This window comes from Notolepis coatsorum, assembly GCF_963971535.1.
Source record: "Notolepis coatsorum genome assembly, chromosome: 7".
Lineage (NCBI taxonomy): Eukaryota > Metazoa > Chordata > Actinopteri > Aulopiformes > Paralepididae > Notolepis > Notolepis coatsorum.
The window spans coordinates 4,170,804-4,196,573 of NC_140171.1; the positions used below are offsets into that span (position 1 = coordinate 4,170,804).

General features: G+C 45.1%; 1 protein-coding gene across 2 annotated transcripts in view; it reads left to right on the forward strand.

Annotated features, from left to right (window-relative positions):
* pus10 (pseudouridine synthase 10) overlaps positions 1 to 25,556 on the forward strand; it is a 72,997-nt gene extending 47,441 nt beyond the window's left edge. For both annotated transcript variants that reach the window (XM_084318979.1, XM_084318978.1), the window contains exons 24-31: positions 1,291 to 1,416; positions 3,660 to 3,716; positions 8,918 to 8,994; positions 10,616 to 10,671; positions 14,446 to 14,563; positions 18,754 to 18,896; positions 22,442 to 22,541; positions 24,238 to 25,556. In XM_084318979.1, coding sequence (XP_084175105.1) covers positions 1,291 to 1,416; positions 3,660 to 3,716; positions 8,918 to 8,994; positions 10,616 to 10,671; positions 14,446 to 14,563; positions 18,754 to 18,896; positions 22,442 to 22,541; positions 24,238 to 24,276 — 716 coding nt within the window. In that variant the 3' untranslated portion in view covers positions 24,277 to 25,556. The remainder of the gene's footprint in view (positions 1 to 1,290; positions 1,417 to 3,659; positions 3,717 to 8,917; positions 8,995 to 10,615; positions 10,672 to 14,445; positions 14,564 to 18,753; positions 18,897 to 22,441; positions 22,542 to 24,237) is intronic.
* Positions 25,557 to 25,770: the final 214 nt, after the last annotated feature.

Sequence of the window (25,770 nt, forward strand, 5' to 3'; positions counted from 1 at the left end):
TAGGATTTTGGTTTGCAGGAAAAGTATGCGGTCCTCAAAAACGAAAACAAAAATGGCCACTTTTTGGCGCGCCTGTTAGCCAAACTCCTGTTTTAACCGAATACATTTGTAACGACCAACTAGTTAACCAGTGAATTATCTCCAAGTCAAGTCAAGAGTTTTATTTGTCACGGCATACAAGTATACAATGTAATGCGGGGGGTCTTGCGCGCAACGATTGTGCAATAATACAATATATATATAATATATAATATTATAAGTAATATATAATAAGTATCCAATAGAACGACATTGTGCAATGAAACAAGTAAACAGAGTAGGGCATATCGGTATCTGTACACGAGTTATTTACAGAGCATGGTAGGACATGCTAGGTCCTGTGGTAGTGCAACACACTGTTAGCTACGGATGAGGCACTGGGTCTTTATGTACACTGCTATATTATACAATCTCAAGTTATACTACCGTATACTATTCTTAAAGTGACCTTTCCTTTTGTAAAGTGACCATAAGTGTGAGCGTGTGCAGCACAAGTGTGTGTGTGCTCATGTTAAAGTGACTGCTAGTGTGTGAGCGTGTACAGTGTGTGTGTTGTGTGTGTGCTTGTGTGTGGAGAGTTCAGTGTTCAAGGCTCCTCGACATCCTCCTCGACAGGGGCCGTCTCTTCCCTCCCTCCGTTCTCTCGACGCTCGGGGACGTACAACAAGTTCAGTCGCTCGCTGCCTCAGACCCCCTGGGTGATTGATTGATTGATTGAACATTGTATTAACAGATTGCAGAATGGGTACAATACAGTACGGCTCAATACACACAATTGTTAAGGGGATGCAGACCAGAGAAAGACTTTCGTCTTGTTTACATCAGGGTCCCCCGTTTTCAATTCATAATGACATTTATGACATACACACAACATACAGATATATATCATGACATTTATGACATACATGACATACAGATATACAGTACTGTTACATTTATGACATACAAGATATACAAATATACAGTACTGTTTAACAGATCCTAACAGAAACTATATACATTCGAGGGGGAAGAAACTGTACATTAGGAGGGGGTTGGGTGGGTGGATAGGGGGGGGGGGGGGGGGGCAGTTTCGACATCTACGGGGGCCAGTTTCGAATTGTAGCCTCCCGTAGGTGCTCTTTGAGGGCGGTTTTGAAGGAGGCGGGTAGGGATTCACATTCTTTTACGGCTGTGGGTCGGGCTGTTCCACATTGCTGTGGCATAATTGCGATGATCACCTAGTCTGTGTTCCCCCTCTTTGACACTCAGGGAGGTACAACAAGTTCTCTCGCATGCTGCCCCAGACCCCCTGGGTGATCGACGGCGAGAGGAGGATGGAGTCGTCGGTGGAGGAGCTGATAGCGGCGCCGATCCTCTCCTCCTTCCTGGCCGATGGTCAGTCGCCACCCGCTGCAGCCAGCCTCACACACACACACAGACACTAGGGATGGTCCTCCACCCGCTGCAGCCTCACACACACACAGACACTAGGGATGGTCCTCCACCCGCTCGCTGCAGCCTCACACACACACAGACACTAGGGATGGTCCTCCACCCGCTGCAGCCTCACACACACACAGACACTAGGGATGGTCCTCCACCCGCTGCAGCCTCACACACACACAGACACTAGGGATGGTCCTCCACCCGCTGCAGCCTCACACACACACAGACACTAGGGATGGTCCTCCACCCGCTCGCTGCAGCCTCACACACACACAGACACTAGGGATGGTCCTCCACCCGCTCGCTGCAGCCTCACACACACACAGACACTAGGGATGGTCCTCCACCCGCTGCAGCCTCACACACACACAGACACTAGGGATGGTCCTCCACCCGCTGCAGCCTCACACACACACAGACACTAGGGATGGTCCATGTTGGCTTTTTTTTTACCGATATACCGATATTGTCCAACTCTTAACCCTTTCACTGCCACACGACAGCCGGTTAACACCCTTTCACTGTGACAATACAGAAGGTTAGCCCTTTTACTATCACACAACCGACGGCGATGCTCCATCATTAGCATCATTAGCTCCGCATTTGCGGAGCTAATGATGCTAATGATGGAGCATCGCCGTCGGTTGTGTGATAGTAAAGGGCTAACCTTCTGTCGTGTGGCAGTGAAAGGGTTCATTTCCGATACCGATATCAACCGATACCGATATATGCAGGGTTTATAATTTCAGGTAATTAACATTACATATCTCTTGTCGTGGAATTAACACAACATTATACATACTTTTGACAATAACTTTATTTACCTTGCCTGGGTAAATAAAGGTTAAATAAATGTAAAAAAAGAAAAAAATGTAAAACAGATACCGATAATTTCCGATATTACATTTTACTGCCAATATCGGCCGATAATATCGGACATCCCTAACAGAGACGTATATATTTCTGTGTGTGTTACTATGGTTACTGTGGGGGGCGGGACAGGAAGTAGCTGTTGCTTCTGGGCGGGTGAAGCAACAGCCAGTGTGTTGAACCATAAGGATTCATGTTGTTAACCCTCTCACTGCCACACGACAGAAGGTATCCGCGGAGCTAATGATGCTAATGATGGAGCGTCGCCGTCGGTTGTGTGATAGTAAAGGGCTAACCTTCTGTATTGTCACAGTGAAAGGGTCAACAGGGTTGCAGAAACAATGGCGTTTACCCACCTTCTTAAGCGAACATGCATATATTTATAGTTATTTAGAAGAAGTATAGATTTGTTAGTTGTATCCAAGTTACCTGACAATTTTTTTGTTTTTGAGGAAACTAAACAAAAGAATTAATGCTGTCGATAGATAAAAAAGAATTTAACTAATTAATCTCACAATTTTCTGTCATTAATCTAGATTAATTTAGATTAAAAATAGCATTTTTCTACTTAAGACCGAAGCTTGTAACAGATATTTACTTGAGTAAAATCAAGGAATTAATGTAAAATCAACACAAAGAAAGTATATTTAGATTCAAAGACTATTTTAATAGCTTTCTTTGAATACAGTTTCTCTCCTGAAATACAAATGTTCAACAAAACCATCAACATTGACTCAGCTAGACCTCTTTCTTATATCCGCGGCGCTAAGATTGAAAGATTTTTCACTCCATAGATTAATCTAGATTAATTTATTTTAATGCTTTAAATCAGGGGTGGCCAACCAGTCAGAGACTAAGAGCCACAAAAATTACTGTGGTACCACAAAGAGCCACACCATATACCAGCGTTTCTCAACCTTTTTTTCAGTCACGGCACCCTTCATGTGTTTATACTGTAGGTCTCACCCTCTGGCCTCTGAAGTTGCTATGTCTTTTTAATTTGGGCCTCACAGGGTTAACCTCTTAAGCCCGAGATATACAGTAAAAGTGTATATTTCCAGCATTACGTTTGTTTACCAATTATTTTAACTGTTATTAGTGAAATATAAGATTATAGAAATCTCCGGGCATTGAGTCGGAAACCCTGAAAATAATACTATTTTTTATATTTCTTTCTTTGTGTGATGATGGGGATTATTGGCTGAAATTGAGAGTTCACACACCTTTTAACTTGACCACTGCACCACCACCACTAGTAGTAGTTAACCCTGTGTGTGCTGTAGTAGTGAATGTGATGTCATGTGGCTTCTCTCTGACCGCAGGATTCAACTTCTCCTCGTCCGGGAGAGAGGATGTGGACGTTCGGACCCTGGGGAATGGTGAGAGATGCACCTCGTGCTGCAGTGTGAAGTGAGCTTGTTGTGTCACCTAGTGCTCCAGTGTGTAGTGAGCTTGTTGTGTCACCACCTAGTGCTCCAGTGTGTAGTGAGCTTGTTGTGTCACCACCTAGTGCTGCAGTGTGTAGTGAGCTTGTTGTGTCACCACCTAGTGCTCCAGTGTGTAGTGAGCTTGTTGTGTCACCACCTAGTGCTCCAGTGTGTAGTGAGCTTGTTGTGTCACCTAGTGCTCCAGTGTGTAGTGAGCTTGTTGTGTCACCACCTAGTGCTGCAGTGTGTAGTGAGCTTGTTGTGTCACCTAGTGCTCCAGTGTGTAGTGAGCTTGTTGTGTCACCACCTAGTGCTGCAGTGTGTAGTGAGCTTGTTGTGTCACCTAGTGCTCCAGTGTGTAGTGAGCTTGTTGTGTCACCTAGTGCTCCAGTGTGTAGTGAGCTTGTTGTGTCACCTAGTGCTCCAGTGTGTAGTGAGCTTGTTGTGTCACCACCTAGTGCTGCAGTGTGTAGTGAGCTTGTTGTGTCACCACCTAGTGCTGCAGTGTGTAGTGAGCTTGTTGTGTCACCACCTAGTGCTCCAGTGTGTAGTGAGCTTGTTGTGTCACCTAGTGCTCCAGTGTGTAGTGAGCTTGTTGTGTCACCTAGTGCTCCAGTGTGTAGTGAGCTTGTTGTGTCACCTAGTGCTCCAGTGTGTAGTGAGCTTGTTGTGTCACCTAGTGCTGCAGTGTGTAGTGAGCTTGTTGTGTCACCTAGTGCTCCAGTGTGTAGTGAGCTTGTTGTGTCACCTAGTGCTGCAGTGTGTAGTGAGCTTGTTGTGTCACCTAGTGCTCCAGTGTGTAGTGAGCTTGTTGTGTCACCTAGTGCTCCAGTGTGTAGTGAGCTTGTTGTGTCACCTAGTGCTCCAGTGTGTAGTGAGCTTGTTGTGTCACCACCTAGTGCTGCAGTGTGTAGTGAGCTTGTTGTGTCACCACCTAGTGCTGCAGTGTGTAGTGAGCTTGTTGTGTCACCACCTAGTGCTCCAGTGTGTAGTGAGCTTGTTGTGTCACCACCTAGTGCTCCAGTGTGTAGTGAGCTTGTTGTGTCACCTAGTGCTGCAGTGTGTAGTGCGCTTGTTGTGTCACCACCTAGTGCTCCAGTGTGTAGTGAGCTTGTTGTGTCACCACCTAGTGCTCCAGTGTGTAGTGAGCTTGTTGTGTCACCTAGTGCTGCAGTGTGTAGTGCGCTTGTTGTGTCACCACCTAGTGCTCCAGTGTGTAGTGAGCTTGTTGTGTCACCTAGTGCTCCAGTGTGTAGTGAGCTTGTTGTGTCACCTACAGATGAATCTTTTCAGAATCGGGTCCCTTCTGCCACTCCAATGTCACTTCGATGTCAGTTTAGAACTAGCACTAGGTGTTAATTTTCTGCAGTAAACAAAACGAGGGTACTTAACTTAAGTGCTTAAGTTAATTTTCTGCCGTAAACAAAGCGAGGGTACTTAACTTAAGTGCTTCCCCACGGAGGGGGTCGGGGGCTACTGCCCTCAGACCCCCAAGATAATTTTTATATGGGCAGTCTGACTTGGGCTACTGTACCATATATTAGTGTTGCAATGCATGATAAACAAACAGTGAAAAAAGCTAAGAAATTGGATGGGGCTGGGACATTTGGGACGAATAAAAATGTAAGATGAAAATCTTTCCAGCCTGTGGCAGGCAGTGGAGGTGTGAAATCCAGAACAATAGAAGTCACAAAGTGGAGTAGTGGTAGAGTAGCAGTAAAAGCTGGACTTCTAAGGGCTTCTACTGCAGTGCTCCAGTGTGTAGTGAGCTTGTTGTGTCACCACCTAGTGCTGCAGTGTGTAGTGAGCTTGTTGTGTCACCTAGTGCTCCAGTGTGTAGTGAGCTTGTTGTGTCACCTAGTGCTGCAGTGTGTAGTGAGCTTGTTGTGTCACCACCTAGTGCTGCAGTGTGTAGTGAGCTTGTTGTGTCACCTAGTGCTGCAGTGTGTAGTGAGCTTGTTGTGTCACCTAGTGCTGCAGTGTGTAGTGAGCTTGTTGTGTCACCTAGTGCTCCAGTGTGTAGTGAGCTTGTTGTGTCACCACCTAGTGCTCCAGTGTGTAGTGAGCTTGTTGTGTCACCACCTAGTGCTCCAGTGTGTAGTGAGCTTGTTGTGTCACCTAGTGCTCCAGTGTGTAGTGAGCTTGTTGTGTCACCACCTAGTGCTCCAGTGTGTAGTGAGCTTGTTGTGTCACCTAGTGCTCCAGTGTGTAGTGAGCTTGTTGTGTCACCACCTAGTGCTCCAGTGTGTAGTGAGCTTGTTGTGTCACCTAGTGCTGCAGTGTGTAGTGAGCTTGTTGTGTCACCTAGTGCTCCAGTGTGTAGTGAGCTTGTTGTGTCACCTAGTGCTGCAGTGTGTAGTGAGCTTGTTGTGTCACCTAGTGCTGCAGTGTGTAGTGAGCTTGTTGTGTCACCTAGTGCTGCAGTGTGTAGTGAGCTTGTTGTGTCACCACCTAGTGCTCCAGTGTGTAGTGAGCTTGTTGTGTCACCTAGTGCTCCAGTGTGTAGTGAGCTTGTTGTGTCACCACCTAGTGCTCCAGTGTGTAGTGAGCTTGTTGTGTCACCTAGTGCTCCAGTGTGTAGTGAGCTTGTTGTGTCACCACCTAGTGCTCCAGTGTGTAGTGAGCTTGTTGTGTCACCTAGTGCTCCAGTGTGTAGTGAGCTTGTTGTGTCACCTAGTGCTCCAGTGTGTAGTGAGCTTGTTGTGTCACCACCTAGTGCTCCAGTGTGTAGTGAGCTTGTTGTGTCACCTAGTGCTCCAGTGTGTAGTGAGCTTGTTGTGTCACCACCTAGTGCTCCAGTGTGTAGTGAGCTTGTTGTGTCACCACCTAGTGCTCCAGTGTGTAGTGAGCTTGTTGTGTCACCTAGTGCTCCAGTGTGTAGTGAGCTTGTTGTGTCACCACCTAGTGCTCCAGTGTGTAGTGAGCTTGTTGTGTCACCTAGTGCTCCAGTGTGTAGTGAGCTTGTTGTGTCACCACCTAGTGCTCCAGTGTGTAGTGAGCTTGTTGTGTCACCTAGTGCTCCAGTGTGTAGTGAGCTTGTTGTGTCACCTAGTGCTGCAGTGTGTAGTGAGCTTGTTGTGTCACCACCTAGTGCTGCAGTGTGTAGTGAGCTTGTTGTGTCACCACCTAGTGCTGCAGTGTGTAGTGAGCTTGTTGTGTCACCACCTAGTGCTCCAGTGTGTAGTGAGCTTGTTGTGTCACCTAGTGCTCCAGTGTGTAGTGAGCTTGTTGTGTCACCACCTAGTGCTCCAGTGTGTAGTGAGCTTGTTGTGTCACCACCTAGTGCTGCAGTGTGTAGTGAGCTTGTTGTGTCACCACCTAGTGCTCCAGTGTGTAGTGAGCTTGTTGTGTCACCTAGTGCTGCAGTGTGTAGTGAGCTTGTTGTGTCACCTAGTGCTCCAGTGTGTAGTGAGCTTGTTGTGTCACCACCTAGTGCTGCAGTGTGTAGTGAGCTTGTTGTGTCACCACCTAGTGCTCCAGTGTGTAGTGAGCTTGTTGTGTCACCTAGTGCTCCAGTGTGTAGTGAGCTTGTTGTGTCACCACCTAGTGCTCCAGTGTGTAGTGAGCTTGTTGTGTCACCTAGTGCTGCAGTGTGTAGTGAGCTTGTTGTGTCACCTAGTGCTGCAGTGTGTAGTGAGCTTGTTGTGTCACCTAGTGCTGCAGTGTGTAGTGAGCTTGTTGTGTCACCTAGTGCTCCAGTGTGTAGTGAGCTTGTTGTGTCACCTAGTGCTCCAGTGTGTAGTGAGCTTGTTGTGTCACCTAGTGCTCCAGTGTGTAGTGAGCTTGTTGTGTCACCACCTAGTGCTCCAGTGTGTAGTGAGCTTGTTGTGTCACCACCTAGTGCTCCAGTGTGTAGTGAGCTTGTTGTGTCACCTAGTGCTCCAGTGTGTAGTGAGCTTGTTGTGTCACCTAGTGCTGCAGTATGTAGTGAGCTTGTTGTGTCACCTAGTGCTCCAGTGTGTAGTGAGCTTGTTGTGTCACCTAGTGCTCCAGTGTGTAGTGAGCTTGTTGTGTCACCACCTAGTGCTCCAGTGTGTAGTGAGCTTGTTGTGTCACCACCTAGTGCTGCAGTGTGTAGTGAGCTTGTTGTGTCACCTAGTGCTCCAGTGTGTAGTGAGCTTGTTGTGTCACCTAGTGCTGCAGTGTGTAGTGAGCTTGTTGTGTCACCTAGTGCTCCAGTGTGTAGTGAGCTTGTTGTGTCACCACCTAGTGCTCCAGTGTGTAGTGAGCTTGTTGTGTCACCACCTAGTGCTCCAGTGTGTAGTGAGCTTGTTGTGTCACCACCTAGTGCTCCAGTGTGTAGTGAGCTTGTTGTGTCACCACCTAGTGCTCCAGTGTGTAGTGAGCTTGTTGTGTCACCTAGTGCTGCAGTGTGTAGTGAGCTTGTTGTGTCACCTAGTGCTCCAGTGTGTAGTGAGCTTGTTGTGTCACCACCTAGTGCTCCAGTGTGTAGTGAGCTTGTTGTGTCACCTAGTGCTCCAGTGTGTAGTGAGCTTGTTGTGTCACCTAGTGCTCCAGTGTGTAGTGAGCTTGTTGTGTCACCACCTAGTGCTCCAGTGTGTAGTGAGCTTGTTGTGTCACCACCTAGTGCTCCAGTGTGTAGTGAGCTTGTTGTGTCACCACCTAGTGCTCCAGTGTGTAGTGAGCTTGTTGTGTCACCACCTAGTGCTCCAGTGTGTAGTGAGCTTGTTGTGTCACCACCTAGTGCTCCAGTGTGTAGTGAGCTTGTTGTGTCACCACCTAGTGCTGCAGTGTGTAGTGAGCTTGTTGTGTCACCACCTAGTGCTCCAGTGTGTAGTGAGCTTGTTGTGTCACCTAGTGCTCCAGTGTGTAGTGAGCTTGTTGTGTCACCTAGTGCTGCAGTGTGTAGTGAGCTTGTTGTGTCACCACCTAGTGCTCCAGTGTGTAGTGAGCTTGTTGTGTCACCTAGTGCTCCAGTGTGTAGTGAGCTTGTTGTGTCACCTAGTGCTCCAGTGTGTAGTGAGCTTGTTGTGTCACCACCTAGTGCTCCAGTGTGTAGTGAGCTTGTTGTGTCACCACCTAGTGCTCCAGTGTGTAGTGAGCTTGTTGTGTCACCTAGTGCTCCAGTGTGTAGTGGCCTGAGTGTGATGAGTGTGCTGAGTGTACACTGAGTGTTCTTGTGTCTCGAACAGGTCGTCCCTTCGCCATGGAGCTCTTGAATCCTCATCGGTCCAGGCTCAGTAAAGCTGAGGTCCGGCAGATCCAAGAGGTGAGAAACGGAAGTGTACAGATTTGTCGATTTTTTTTTTTATCGATTAGTCCGTAAAGTCCATTACTTATTAGTAGGGATGTTCGATGTTGGCTTTTTTTTTTTACCGATATCCGATATACCGATATTGTCCAACTCTTAACTTCCGATACCGATATCAACCGATACCGATATATGCTGGGTTTCCGACCCCCAAAAAACACAACATTATGCATACTTTTCACAATAAATAAAATAAGAATTTGTTCCTACTTGCTTGCCTGGGTAAAGAAAGGTTAAATAAATGTAAAAATAAAAAAAATTTAAACCGATACCGATAATTTCCAATATTACATTTTAATGCCAATATCGGCCGATAATATCGGTAGGCCGATAATATCGGACATCCCTACTTATTAGTCAACTAAGAATTTGATTTAGTGGAGGAGGACAGTCATCATATACATACATTCTGACACACGTCATACACACACATCATAGACGCACATATACACACATCCTGACACACATCATATCCTGACTGGCAACATCACCTCCTGGTTTGGGAATAGCGCCGCACAAGACCGCAGCAGACTACAGAGAGTGGCCCGTTCAGCCGAGCGCACAATTGGAGGTGGGCTTCCCACTCTCCAGAACATTTACAACAAGCGGTGCAGGGCCAAGGCCAAGAGAATAATCAAAGACTCTAGTCACCCAAACAACTGCCTCTTTGAACTGCTGCGGTCAGGCAAGCGATACCGGAGTCTCATGGCAAGCACAGAGCGACTCAGAAGAAGCTTCTATCCCCAGGCCATCAGGTTGCTCATTGACAATGACACTATGTAACAAACGATCAAATACACCCACAGCACACACATCCACACGCACACACTCACTTTAAATAAACACTCACCTTACCACTCACTGTATTCTGTATATTTATCGGTTATTAAAGAGATTTGCACCACATTCATACCTCATTTGCACCCTACCCCAAGTTTTGTACCTCTGCATTCTACCTCACTGTTACTCATTTTACTCTGTATTGTATATTGTATATATGTATATTGACTTTACCTACTTTTTACTTAATTATTATTTTTTTTTTTTTTTACTTACTGTCTTTTTACTGTATGTAGCACACTCTCAGGGGCTCATACAGAAACAAACATTTCATTATAAAGTATTCTGTATTTTTAAGAGCGGCGCAGTGGGCAAGGCGCTCGCCACTAATGCAGGAGATGCTGGGTTCGAGCCCAGCTCTCGGCGTTGCTGCCAGCTTGGCTGGTCGGTCATACTAGGGGGTGGGAAGCTGGTGGGTGGGGATCGGACGTTGTGGACAGCGACTCCTACAGGTCGGTTGGTGCGACGGCTGCCTCCTCGAGTACCGGAGGATGCAAGGCTTCGTCCACATTGCAGCCGGCTTGTGGGAGGCATGGCCTAACAACATTCGAGACAGGGGAGGGTAGAATTGGACAATACGAAATTGGGGAAGGGAGGAAAATAGAAAAGTGGGGAGAAAAAGTAGATAAAAAAAAAAAAGTCTTCTGTATTTTGTTCTGACAAATGATGAACAAACTTGAAATATACATCCATCCTGACACACAAACGTGCCTCCCGCCCTGCGTGCGTCTCCTTCCAGACCATCAACCAGTCATCAGACAAGATCCGAGTGCGAGACCTGCAGGTGGTCACCAGGTGAGGACGTCCATATTCTGCATGAATGCTCTGAATTTAAATCTCTTTTTATTTTTTTCCTGAGTGGATACAATGTATATTTATTTTATAAACGGACAAAACACAAAAAAACTGAAATAGAATACGTAGTAACTATGAAAACATTTATTTATGCACGGTGGTGTAGTGGTTAAACACTGTCGCCTCACAGCAAGAAGGTCCAGGGTTCGATTCCCGCTTGGGGACCAGGTTTCCATGATGCCAGGTACTCAGGTGAGGTATCTCCCAGGCCTTTCTGTGTGGAGTTTGCATGTTCTCCCCGTGCTCGCAAGGGTTTCCCCCCTGATAAGATAAACCCAATGGAAAAACATGCACAACAACAAGATCGCTAACGCTGTGGCGTCCTTGACGAAGACGGACAGGAGCACTTGGATTGGTCCCCTGGCGCGGCTCACGTTGACGCCTGTCTGCTCCCGGTTGCCCTTGGGGGGGGGGAAGGACGACGGGGTGGGTTAATCGCAGAGACGAATCGCATACATGCATCGCATGCATGCCGATTAATGACCTCGTAGGCAGGTCCTAAATTATAATAATAATTATTATTATATACCGGTATACATATTTCCCCAGGATTTTCAAACCAGATTGTGCTGACTTTGAACTAGGGGGTGGTTATATTTACAACAAAGAAGCCATTTGCTGTAATTTCCTGCAACTTAAAAACACAATTTCAATAAAAGAAATCAAACACAAGGGTGAGTTCCAAATAGGTTATTTATCTAAGTACAATGTATAAGGTTGCACAATAGTTTTTTTAATACCCAGTTTCATCACCTGTACATTGTGTATTGCTGTTGCACTTTACTGCTACATTTGCACTCTGGTTGGAAGCCACACTTCTTTTCATTGTACTGTACCTGTGCTGCATGATGACGATACAGTTTAATCTAATCCAATCTAATCAAACCTTTTCATACCGTGACCCCATTTTATTTATGAATTGAAAATGGGGTAAACAAGACGAAAGTCTTTCTCTGGTCTGCATCCCCTTAACACTTTGGTTGCCTAAGGTTAAATTAATGATATACCATAGATTGCCAGCGCTATTTGTCTATGGAGAAAGTCCCCTTCTTTGCAGGGCTATAACTTTTTAAATTCTATTGCTACATTGCCATTATTAGGGCCCATTCAAAGTCCTATATGTATTGTTCATTGTGTAGCAACGTTAAACTTTTTCATTCACATATTCATAGTAAAGTATGGTCTAATGTATAAGTATGTTTTCATCTCTTTCTGCAGCTTTCTCCAGAACGTGATATATAGCCCCAAATGCATTATATTGATGATGAAATACAGTTTGATGGCAATCAGCGCGATATAAAAAATTCCAACTAGACGTACTTCTAGAAGTTACTACACGTCATCTGATGTTGACCGGATGGGCGAGGGGGCGTTTATAATTCCGTGGGCAGCGTTATACCAATCATCTAATGTGGGTCAAATGTTGATAATATCAGTTATTATCGAAGACGGTAACGTTACACGCTGAAACTCACCCCAGTCTCCGCGCGCCGTTGGGCGATCATCGTCGAGTAGAAATGTTATCATTATGGGATATATTATTACCCGGTCCATCTCCAGCTTGTATAATGGTATATACGTCCAAATCATGTTGTTTATCGAGTTATTGGCAATCGATCGCTATGTAGTGTGACGAGCTAGAGTGCCGGAACCTATCCCGAGTGGCCGGAAGCAATACGGACATCTAGCACAACCTCTACTGCGCTTCCTGTTAAGCGGTTGCGCGATCAGCCACCAGATGGCGCTCCTGAACCGCCAGAGAGCTCAGTGGGTCCTGCTGGTGTATCTCAGGCCAGCGGAGGGACATTATGAATCCGATCGCAGATTTTTGAAATATTGATATAAAGACGACGTACAGCGTCCCCCGGCAACTTTAGCATGGCCAGCAAAGACGTCTAAAGACGGGTCCCGGCACCCAAAGTGTTAACACATTGGGCGCCGTGCATTGTACCCATCATTGGGTCCAGTCTGCCACCGCTGTAAGCCTATGGAGATGTTTACCTTCTTTGCAGGGCTATAACTTTTTAAATATTATAGCTATATCTGCATTACTACGGCCCATTCAACATCGGGTATCTATCGTTCCGGATGTGGGGACGTTATATTTTTTCATTCATACATTGTTGTGTTAATACCGTCGTGAATATAAGTATGCTTTTAAGGTTTTCTGCTGTAATTCCAAAAACGAGAGTTATAGGCCCTGAAGCATATGATAGATTATCGATTGGTGTTTCTTTCCTATACACGCTATATTAAAAAATTCAAATGTATATGATCGGTATACATTATGCTTCATCATGCGTGAAGGAAAGGGGGGGAGGGGGTCGTTTATAATTCCTTGATCGTCAGTAACGGCTTTATTTAGTATGGGTTGATACTAGGGCTGTCAGTTTATCGCGTTAATTAGATTAATATTACACAGCTAATTATCGCGTTATGAAAATTAACTAAAAATGTATTACATTTTTTTTTTTTTTTTTATATACTTTTTTTTTATCTCATTCATTCCATAATAACGTATAATACACATTTACAGACTTTTTTTTAATATGGTCCATTTGCATGTTCTTGGTATCTGATTCTAGGGACATCTATGGATCTCAGGGAATGTATTCCCAGTGTCAGAAATACTGTGTCTGTTACTAGGCTTGAGTAAATTGTAATGAACCAAATGAGAATATCAATAAATTTTTTTTTAATCTTTGACTGTGAATAACACCATGCTCAAATTGACCAGACCTGAAAAATCTAAGCAAATTAATAGATGGAAGATGATTAAACAGAAGGTTTTGTAGATACAGTACTGAATTCTGCCATCCGGACATATGCAATTTGAAATATTATTATAGAATATAGCATATCAGGCATAAAATGGTTATGTGATTAAAATGCGATTAATTAGATTAATTAATTACAAATCCTGTAATTAATTAGATAAAAAAAATGTATTGCCTGACAGCACTAGTTGATACATTGATCAGATGGATTGCAAACAAAGAAATGGACAATCAAGCTGAAAATAACGTTAGATTCCTCTTACTGTTCGCCGATGAGACTGGAGGAAAAATATTCCAATTATTTGACGTCGATCTGCTAGATCCATTTCCCGTTGTATGACACAATAAACGCAGAAATCATATAGATTATTGCGTTTCGAAAGCGATCAGATGCACTCGAGTGTTTGTCTGGACCCACGTTACAAGATATTACTGCCGGAGGGATTTCCTCGATGCACCGAGTGCCACTTCCGGTTTGGCGTGGAGTGTAACTCGCCCGATCATCCACCAGGCGGCGGTATTGAAGCGTTGCAATATCAGACAGGGTGCAGCTGCAGTCCCGCAGGGAGGCTGGATGAATTATGAATGCCATGGCGAAAAAATTAAATATTGATCCCAACAACGAATTATCACGTTGTTGGTGTTCAACGCATGGCGGGCAATAGCGAATTATGACGTTGTTGGCGTCTAATGTGTTAACAATTGTGTGTATTGAGCCGTACTGTATTGTACCCATTCTGCAATCTGTTAATAAAGTTTTCAATCAATTTAATTGATTGACTTTTCTGTTCCTATATTGTTTTTGTGTCGCGTACTTGACCTCTCGACGTCATAGTATAGATGAGAGCTTGGAGATGAAATGAAGATTGAGTTGAAGATCTATAGAATAAGGTCTGAACACGATGATGATGATGATGTTGACTTATGTGTGTCTCAGAGTGGCCATGGGACACATGAAGGAGGGAGAGGAGGACAAGTCCAAGTCCTACTCTGCTCTCATCTGGACTCACAAGGCCATCGAGGAAGGGGACATCGCCTTCATCGCCGACATCAAAGTGAGTCTTCGGTCCCAACTAGGGATGTTCGATATTGGCTTTTTTACCGATATCGAGAGAGAGAGAGAGAGATATCCGATACACCGATATTGTCCAACTCTTAATTTCCGATACCGATATCAACCGATACCGATATATGCGGGGTTTCCCCCCCCAAAAAACGGAATAATTTCAGGTAATTATTAACATTACATATCTCTTGTTGTGGAATTAACACAACATTATGCATACTTTTGACAATAAATAAAATAATAATTTGCTCTTACTTGCTTGCCTGGGTAAATAAAGGTTAAATAAATATAGAAAAAATATATAATATATATATATATTTTTAACCGATTCCGATCATTTCCGATATTATATTTTAATACCAATATCGGCCGATAATATCGGACATCCCTAGTCCCAACGGATTATTATTATTATAGGAAAGGTGGCGAGGTGGAGCGGCTAGGTGGTGCTCACCACCAATGCAGGAGACGCTGGGTTCGAGCCCAGCTCTCCGCATTGCTATCAGCTTGGCTGGTCGTTCATACTAACACAATTGGCAGTGTTAGGGGGTGGGAAGCTGATGGGTGGGGATCGGACGTTGTGGACAGCGACTCCTACAGGTCGGTTGGTGCGCCTGCGCAGTAGAATCAGGAAGCGACGGGGGCAGCGTGAGCTCTTTTTTTTTATCAATAATACTTATATTCAGTGCCTTTCTGAAAGCTCCGTGGATGTATTAAAAAAAAAAATATTACTCTGCATAAACATGTTATCTATAACACCTTTAAACCCTTGCAACAATTTCATACTCATTAATTTAATTTAGACTAATATCGCTGATAGTGATGCACGATATATCGGCCGCCGATATAATATCGGCCGATATGGCAGTTTTTTTACACATCGGTATCGGTCCGATATCAAGATAGGGCAGATATTAAAAAAAAATTAAATTGTTTTTTTTTTTTTTATCTTTTTCCCCCTCCTTTTTCGTCCGATTTTCTCCCATCCCAATGTTAGTCATTATGCCAATTCCCAATCCCCTTCCTGGTCGCTGCGCACTTACCCCCCACAGTCGGTCTGGGAGAGTGGAGGCTATCACGTGCTTCCTCCGACACACGTCTAGCCAATCAACCGCTTCTTTTCACCTGGCAGCGCGGATTCTCACTGAGAGGGCGTAGCGTGTGGGAGGATCACACTATCCCACTTAGATCCTATCCGCGCTTAGCAGGCGCCCCGACCGAACTGTAGGAGTCGCTACGACCCGGACCCACCCCGCCAGCTTCTCCCACCCTCTAATACTGCCAATTGTATTAGTGTGAACGACCAGCCAAGCTGGTGACAACCCCGGAGCTGTGAGCTGGATTCGAACAGGCGAATCCAGCCGCTCCGGGGTTGGTGACGAACGCAATCTCCGTTACGCCACCTGACCCCCCCCCCCCCCCCCCCCCTCCTCTTTTTACATGTTTTGGTCTTAAATAGTTTCAAAATATCAGTCATTTCTGAAAAAGTTACAAAAGTAAAAAAAAAAAAAAGCGTTTTGCAAAATAGCTCTTTATTTGATTATCATAAAAAAGATAAGATAAGATATTCCTTTATTGAAAAGTGTTTTCTATACAGAGATATCGACATCGGTAAATATCGGTATCGGCCAGAACAGCAATATTAATATCGGTTATCGGCCACAATTTTCACATCGGTGCATCACTAATCGCTGATCAACTTCACAGATCGATGTGAAGAGAGTAATTAAGCACACATAGTATTTTTTGCTGCCCCTAGTGGTTGATATTTGTACCCTGCTGCACACGTCCCAATCTGTGAGGTTAGAATAACTCTTCAGCTGCGACCAGCAGCTCTATAGCTCACTCTGTGGGACCGCGTACGTGGGCGTGGCATCACCAAAGAGACGCTCTGACATCACCACTTGGGGGCGGGGCCTGAGACCATATGAACCACTACTCATTACTCTCCAAAATGTCCACCATCACAATGCGCCCATAGACTCCAGTGAGCATCCTCCTTCCTATTAACTTTGTACTTTATATTGTATTGTAACTCGGTTAAAAAAAAATGTCCTACTCTGTATTGTATATTTTTCTACTCTGTATTGTATAGTGTATAGTGAACACTTTTGTTTTGAACACTTTTGTTTACACTTGTTACGTACTTTTGACTTTTTTTTTTTTACTCGTCTATTTTATTTTTTATCCATCTCTCGGGAGCAGAACAGGAAAAAGCATTTAATATAAAAGTGTTCTGTATTTTTGTACGACAACTAATAAAGAAACTTGAAACCTACATGTAGTCGTCTAGCTCAGTGGTTCCCAAAGTCGGGGTCGCGAGTCGCGACCCAAAGGTGGGCCGCGAACAGCCACGAGTGGGCCGCGAGATGATTTAAAAAAAATTAAAATTAAATATTTTTTTTTCTTTTTTTTTTTTTGTCAGGCCACTGAACTTAGAAGCAGGTCAGGACAGTGTTTCTAGTTGTATTCTAAAATTCTATTCTATTGTATTCTAAAATGTGACTATATGTTTTTATATTAACTTAATAAATAAACAAAAACGAAAAATCTACTTATTTCAACGAACATTTCAAACTAAATAACAGATTATGCACATAAAACGCTGAAAACAACCGAAGCAACAATAGTATTTTAATGAGGCTATTATTATTATCATTATTATTTTGCAACAAGTTAGCCCTCTCATAAATAGCACATATAAATGAATAACTAACTTGAACTAACTTAATAGGATTGAAGTGATATTTGGCTTAAAAAATCAGTCGCATGGCAAAAAAAAAAAAAAAAAAAAAAAGCCTGACGATGTGCATTGGGCCGCGGCTCTCTGACGCCTTATTTTCTGGGCCCTGGCCTGAAAAGTTTGGGAACCCCTGGTCTAGCTGAACGCTTTATCCAAAGTGACTTACTGTACAAGTTGTGTACAACAGGTCAGCAGGAAGGGTACAACAGGTCAGCAGGAAGGGTACAACAGGTCAGCAGGAAGGGTACAACAGGTCAGCAGGAAGGGTACAACAGGTCAGCAGGAAGGGTACAACAGGTCAGCAGGAAGGGTACAACAGGTCAGCAGGAAGGGTACAACAGGTCAGCAGGAAGGGTACAACAGGTCAGCAGGAAGGGTACAACAGGTCAGCAGGAAGGGTACAACTGGTCAGCAGGAAGGGTACAACTGGCAGCTGAGTGTCAGTGGCGTTGTTTTTCAAATGGTGTTGAACTTGAGTGTTACACTCTGAGTGCATAGTACCTTTGTATCTTTAAAAATGTCTAATAAAATCAAATCAAATCAATATAGACATATTAGCATGATGGGGTAGTAGTAGAAGTATAGTAACATACCGTAATTCCTCTAATAGTAACCCCGGCTTGTATTTGTTTCAACTGTAGCGGGTACCAGGCTTGTATTAGGAGGAGGCCTGTATAAGAGGGAGGCCTATATTTCAAATTTTCAAACGGATCATAATGAATAAATCAACATTTTGTGTCAGTTTGAACCCAGTAAAATGTACTGGGTTCATTTATTGAAACCAAGTACTGTATGAAATAGTAAACAGTGCAATTACAGGTGGTCACTGGTCATTTCAACGTTTTCAAAGTGAAATCAAGTAACTAGCTCAGTATGCAGCTCAGTATATTAGTAACCCGGCTTGTATTAGGAGGCCGGCTTATAATTGCTTAGCTCAAGAGAGCACCCGGCCATTAATAGAGACCCGGCTTGTATTTGACACCCGGTTACTATTAGAGGAATTACGGTAGTAGATGGGGGCAAAGTACATAATAGTGGGTGCGGCTGGGTAGCGCAGTGGACTAAGCACTCGCCTACCACCGCGGAGACTCTGGGATCGAATCCAGCTGTCAGCGGTACCTCCGGCTCGGTCGGTCGTCCCTACTGACACAACTGGCAGTGTTAGCGGGTGGGAAGCCGGTGGGGTACGAGTCCTGGTCGTTCTAAACAGTGACTCCTACTGGTCGGTCGGGGCGCCTGTTCAGCAGGGAGGCGATCTCATGACCTCTGACCTTGTGTCCATGTGTTTGACCTCTCAGGACCTCTGACCCCGTGTCCATGTGTTTGACCTCTGACCCTGTGTCCATGTGTTCGACCTCTCAGGACCTCTGACCCTGTGTCCACGTGTTTGACCTCTCAGGACCTCTGACCCCGTGACCCTGTGTTTGACCTCTCAGGAGCTGACCATCGACCAGAAGACCCCCCTCAGGGTGCTGCATCGCCGGGCGCTGGCCGTGCGACAGAGGGTCATCCACCACATGAGCACCCGCTTCAGAGACCCCCACCACTTCTACCTGGAGCTCAAGACGCAGGCGGGCACGTATCCTTTAACCCTTTCACTGCCACGATACACAGAGGGTTGACCCTTTCACTGCCACACAACAGCAGGTTGACCCTTTCACTGCCACACAACAGCAGGTTGACCCTTTCACTGCCACACTACAGCAGGTTGACCCTTTCACTGCCACACTACAGAAGGTTGACCCTTTACTATCACATTAGCCGTTGGTAGTGTGATAGTAAAGGGTTAACCTTCTGTAGTGTGGCAGTGAAAGGGTTAACAGAGAGACAGAGACACACACTGAGACACACACTGAGACACACAGACACACACTGAGACACACAGACACACACTGAGACACACATTGAGACACACATTGAGACACACACTGAGACACACACTGAGACACACACTGAGACACACACACACACAGACACACACTGAGACACACACACACACAGACACACACTGAGACACACAGACACACACTGAGACACACAGACACACACTGAGACACACAGACACACACTGAGACACACAGACACACACTGAGACACACAGACACACACTGAGACACACAGACACACACTGAGACACACAGACACACACTGAGACACACTGAGACACACACTGAGACACACACTGAGACACACAGACACACACTGAGACACACAGACACACACTGAGACACACAGACACACACTGAGACACACAGACACACACTGAGACACACAGACACACACTGAGACACACAGACACACACTGAGACACACTGAGACACACACTGAGACACACACTGAGACACACAGACACACACTGAGACACACAGACACACACTGAGACACACTGAGACACACACTGAGACACACACTGAGACACACAGACACACACTGAGACACACAGACACACACTGAGACACACAGACACACACTGAGACACACAGACACACACTGAGACACACTGAGACACACTGAGACACACTGAGACACACACTGAGACACACACTGAGACACACAGACACACACTGAGACACACAGACACACACTGAGACACACACTGAGACACACAGACACACACTGAGACACACTGAGACACACACTGAGACACACACTGAGACACACAGACACACACTGAGACACACAGACACACACTGAGACACACAGACACACACTGAGACACACAGACACACACTGAGACACACACTGAGACACACAGACACACACTGAGACACACACTGAGACACACAGACACACACTGAGACACACAGACACACACTGAGACACACAGACACACACTGAGACACACAGACACACACTGAGACACACAGACACACACTGAGACACACTGAGACACACACTGAGACACACACTGAGACACACAGACACACACTGAGACACACAGACACACACTGAGACACACTGAGACACACACTGAGACACACACTGAGACACACACTGAGACACACAGACACACACTGAGACACACAGACACACACTGAGACACACAGACACACACTGAGACACACAGACACACACTGAGACACACAGACACACACTGAGACACACAGACACACACTGAGACACACAGACACACACTGAGACACACTGAGACACACTGAGACACACACTGAGACACACACTGAGACACACAGACACACACTGAGACACACAGACACACACTGAGACACACACTGAGACACACAGACACACACTGAGACACACAGACACACACTGAGACACACTGAGACACACACTGAGACACACACTGAGACACACAGACACACACTGAGACACACAGACACACACTGAGACACACAGACACACACTGAGACACACAGACACACACTGAGACACACACTGAGACACACAGACACACACTGAGACACACAGACACACACTGAGACACACAGACACACACTGAGACACACTGAGACACACTGAGACACACACTGAGACACACACTGAGACACACAGACACACACTGAGACACACAGACACACACTGAGACACACACTGAGACACACAGACACACACTGAGACACACAGACACACACTGAGACACACTGAGACACACACTGAGACACACACTGAGACACACAGACACACACTGAGACACACAGACACACACTGAGACACACAGACACACACTGAGACACACAGACACACACTGAGACACACACTGAGACACACAGACACACACTGAGACACACAGACACACACTGAGACACACACTGAGACACACAGACACACACTGAGACACACACCACTTCTACCTGGGGCTCAGGACACAGGCTGGGATGTATCCTTTAACAGAGACACAGAGACACCCACATGCACACACACACACGCATGTTAATTAATAATATGAGGTGGCAGGTGGCAGTCCCTATACAGTAAGACGAGGTATTATTTATATGTATTTTCATATTTCATATATATATATATATATATATATTTTATATAATTTCATGGTGGCCATATCCAAACTCATTTACTCTGAATAACTGTCAAACTAAACTAATGTTTTTGGATGCGTGTGAGATTATGTGCCAAATAAATCGGCATTGTTTTCTTTTTTGGTAAAGTGCCTATTTAAGACCTTACATAGGATATTGGCTAGTATCCAGAGAATGTTAACCCTTTCACTACCACGCTTACAAAGGGTTAACCCTGTTCACTGTGACAATACAGAAGGTTAAAACCCTTCCACTGCCACACGACAAGGGGTTAACCCTTTCACAACCACACTACAGAAGGTTAACCCTTGCACTACCACAATACAGACGGTTAACCCTTTCACTACCAAAGGGTTAACACTTTCACTGCCATAATACAGAATGTAATTCCCTCCAAGCACAGCAGACACAAGTGGCTTTCTTTTTACGGGGTTTATTGAACGGTTGGTCCTCCAATCCATGTGAAAACTTAAAAGAGAAACATAAGCCAGGTTAGGTCGACACAAAATAATAATATACACGGCATGAAAAACAACACGTCGACAAAGCAAAATACAAACAAACACTAAATACCTCGTTGGCTGCATGCTACAAAAAGGGGAATCTTCATTCTTCTGTTCTTGTCAACAGTCATAGTATTAGTAGCTAAAAGGATTCATCTGTACCGGAGCGCAACTCCGACCACCCCTGCTGCTTGCTCGCTCGCAGGTGCCGCAATCAGTCCCAAAATTTTTACGCGAGATCAGCCCAACGGGACACCATATATAACAAGACGTCAAAATGAATATACTATAAATTGTAGCAAATCAAACGACAAAGAAAATAAGAAATGCAACATAAATACATTCCCAAATATTACACCAGACCCACAAACCCCAAAGAACATATAAATTATGAAAACCATATAATGGCCACAGCTACACACAAGGTTAACCCTTTCACTGCCACACTACAGACGGTTAACCCTTTCACTGCCACACTACAGACGGTTAACCCTTTCACTACCACACTACAGACGGTAACCGTCTGTAGTGTGGTAGTGAAAGGGTTAATGTTCTCATAAACATGTGAAGTCAGGCGTGAATCACTTCTCCTCCTCAGAGTTTAAGCTCCATAACTGGTTTTCCAGTTACATCAAGGAGTTCGTCCACGGAGACTTCGGCCGCACGAAGCCCAACCTCTGTGACCTGCTGAAGACCGACGCAGACATCCTGGAGCTGGACGTGGAGGTCTGTTCATCCATTCAAACAGACCTTCATTAAACCCATCGAGACGTTTTTAATTTTTTCATCCCAATGTTAGTCGTTATGCCAATTCCCAATCCCCTTCCTGGTTGCCTGAATGCCTTCTACAACAGAACTGCATTTCCGCATCTCTGATTGGCCAGGTAATTTCTGGTCATGTGACATGTACGCCCAATCGTGGGACCGCAAGTTTCTGTACTGGTTAGGCTTAGGCGCTCGTTCGAAGTTGGTTATGGTTAGAGTTTGTCTTAGAGCATGGCGATAGAACGCCTGCCCTGATTCCGACGGTTAAGCTTAGGCACTCTTTCGAAGTTGGTTAAGGTTAGAGTTTGTCTTAGAGCATGGCGATAGAACGCCAGGTAGTTTTCAGGCTGTTAGACCCGGAAATAGGCGCAGAACTTGCTGTCCCACGATTGGCGCACATGTCGCATGACCTGGCCAATCAGAGCGCAAAACTCGGAACGCGGAAATGCAGTTCCGTCGTCGAAAGCATACACGCTTCCTGATCGTTGCGCACTCTACCCCCTACCGTCGGTCTGGGAGGGCGGAGACTATCGCATGATTCCTCCGACACATGTGTAGCCAGCCCACCGCTTCTTTTCACCTGGCAGCGCGGACTCTCACTGGGAGAGTGTAACGTGTGGAAGGGTCACACTACCTCTCCTCGATCCTTCCCTCGCTGAGGAGGCGCCCCGACCGAACTGTAGGAGTCGCTGTTTACAACGACCAGGACCCACCCTCACCGGCTTCCCACCCGCTGACACTGCCAATTGTGTTAGTATGGACGGTCGGCCAAGCCGGAGGCACCACAGCCGGATTCGATCCCACTGGCTCTGTGGTGGTAGACAGACGCTTAGTCCGCTGCACTACCCGGCCGCCCTGAGAAGTTTTTATATATATATATATTAGTGCTGTCAATAGATTAAAAAAATTTAACTAATTAATCTCACAATTTTCTGTAATTAATCTAGATAAAAAAATTGCATTTTTCTACTTAAGACCGAAGCTTGTAACAGATATTTACTTGAGTAAAATCATGGAATTAATGTAAAATCAACAAACATATTTAGATTCAAAGACTATTTTAATAGCTTTCTTTGAATGCAGTTTCTCTCCTGTGAAATACAAATGTTCAACAAAACCATCAACATTGACTCAGCTAGACCTCTTTCTTATATCCGCGGCGCTAACAGAGATAAAAACAACCCAGGCCCATGTTAAAGTGCACATGGGCTTAGAGGACGATAATGTCTTGTATGAACTACCAGTAATATGCATTCATTTATTTTGCATTTATTTTAAATTTGTTGGACCTTATGGTGTTCTTGTTTTGTTCTTGACTTATTGTGACGTTTCTTCTTGACTTGTTTAAAGAAGACGTGTCCGGCCCATGGGGACATTGACGTGTGTCGTCGGGCCTTACAGATAAATTTGATTTGATTTAATATAAATCATATTAACAACAAAAATCTGTTCCATCTTCATGTCAGATGATTTTCAAAAAGGTGCACGAGTCGATGCAAAAAAAGAACAAAGAACTGCTGAAAGTTCAGAACGTTGGAAGATTTTTCACTCCATAAGATGAATCTAGATACATTTATTTTAATGCTTTAAATCATTTAAATGAATCTCCAAAGTTAAAGCATTAACTTTGACTAATGAATTGTGTTTCCTCCTTCAGTCTGTGGATGTTGACTGGCCACCCGCCATCCCTGAGTGACCCCTGACGGGGAGCGGGAGAGGGATGGGAGAGCCAGCACCTCACGTTCCACCATCCGGCCCTGCAAGACAGCTAGTACCACCACCACCCAGCCTGCAAGACAGCTAGTACCACCACCACCCAGCCTGCAAGACAGCTAGTACCACCACCACCCAGCCTGCAAGACAGCTAGTACCACCACCACCCAGCCCTGCAAGACAGCTAGTACCACCACCACCCAGCCCTGCAAGACAGCTAGTACCACCACCACCCAGCCTGCAAGACAGCTAGTACCACCACCACCCAGCAACATAACTAGTACCACCACCACCCAGCAACATAACTAGTACCACCACCACCCAGCAACATAACTAGTGCCACCACCACCCAGCAACATAACTAGTACCACCACCACCCAGCAACATAACTAGTACCACCGCACCCCGCCACAAGACAGCCGACCTGGGCCTGTGAACGGATGAAAGAGCCGGTGGTGTTTGTCGGGTACTAAGAGCTGGAGAAGGAGCTCTTCTTTTGAATGATAATTTCATTAAAAAGGGAAAGAAACTCCCCGTTTTCTGCCGCCTCCAGCTTGGGGGGGAAAAGAGGGCGATGACGACGTCATTATAAATGTGAATATCTCCCCCCAACTTTTTTTTTTTTTTTAATTTCTTCTATATCATTGTGGGTCGGTCCGCCCCCCCCCCCCCATCTTTTCAGTCGGCCTGAGAGCCCTCGGTGGAAGTTACCTTCAACATGTAGCTTCTCATCCTCGGGGTCCAGACACCCCGCTGACCGTGTTCCGGTACCGTCACTGTGCATGAGAATATGTACTGTTTAGGGGTCGTAACGATGCATCGATTCAACTGCATCGATTTGAAAATGTTAATCGATTATTATTATTATTATAAAAAAAAAAAAAAAAATGGTGTATTGTTTTTATTGACCTACACAGTCCTCCATTCATGCCGAGTGAATGGGTTCCCCCCCCCCCGGCCACATTTGTGTATTCAACATTTTTTTTGGGGGGAATTTTAACTGATGATAGAAAATGTATCTCTAATCGAATAGAATCGAATCGAGGTCGAATGAAGAGATTTCATGATGCTTGGAATCGTTGCCTGAAGAACGGTGATTGAATTTAATCCTTTGTGAGGTCGCATCGTTACGCCCCTATATTGTACCATACATGGTCATTATTGTACCATACATGGTCACTATTGTACCATACATGGTCACTATTGTACCATACATGGTCACTATTGTACCATACATGGTCACTATTGTACCATACATGGTCACTATTGTACCATACATGGTCATTATTGTACCATACATGGTCACTATTGTACCATACATGGTCACTATTGTACCATACATGGTCATTATTGTACCATCCATGGTCACTATTGTACCATACATGGTCACTATTGTACCATACATGGTCACTATTGTACCATACATGGTCATTATTGTACCATACATGGTCACTATTGTACCATACATGGTCACTAT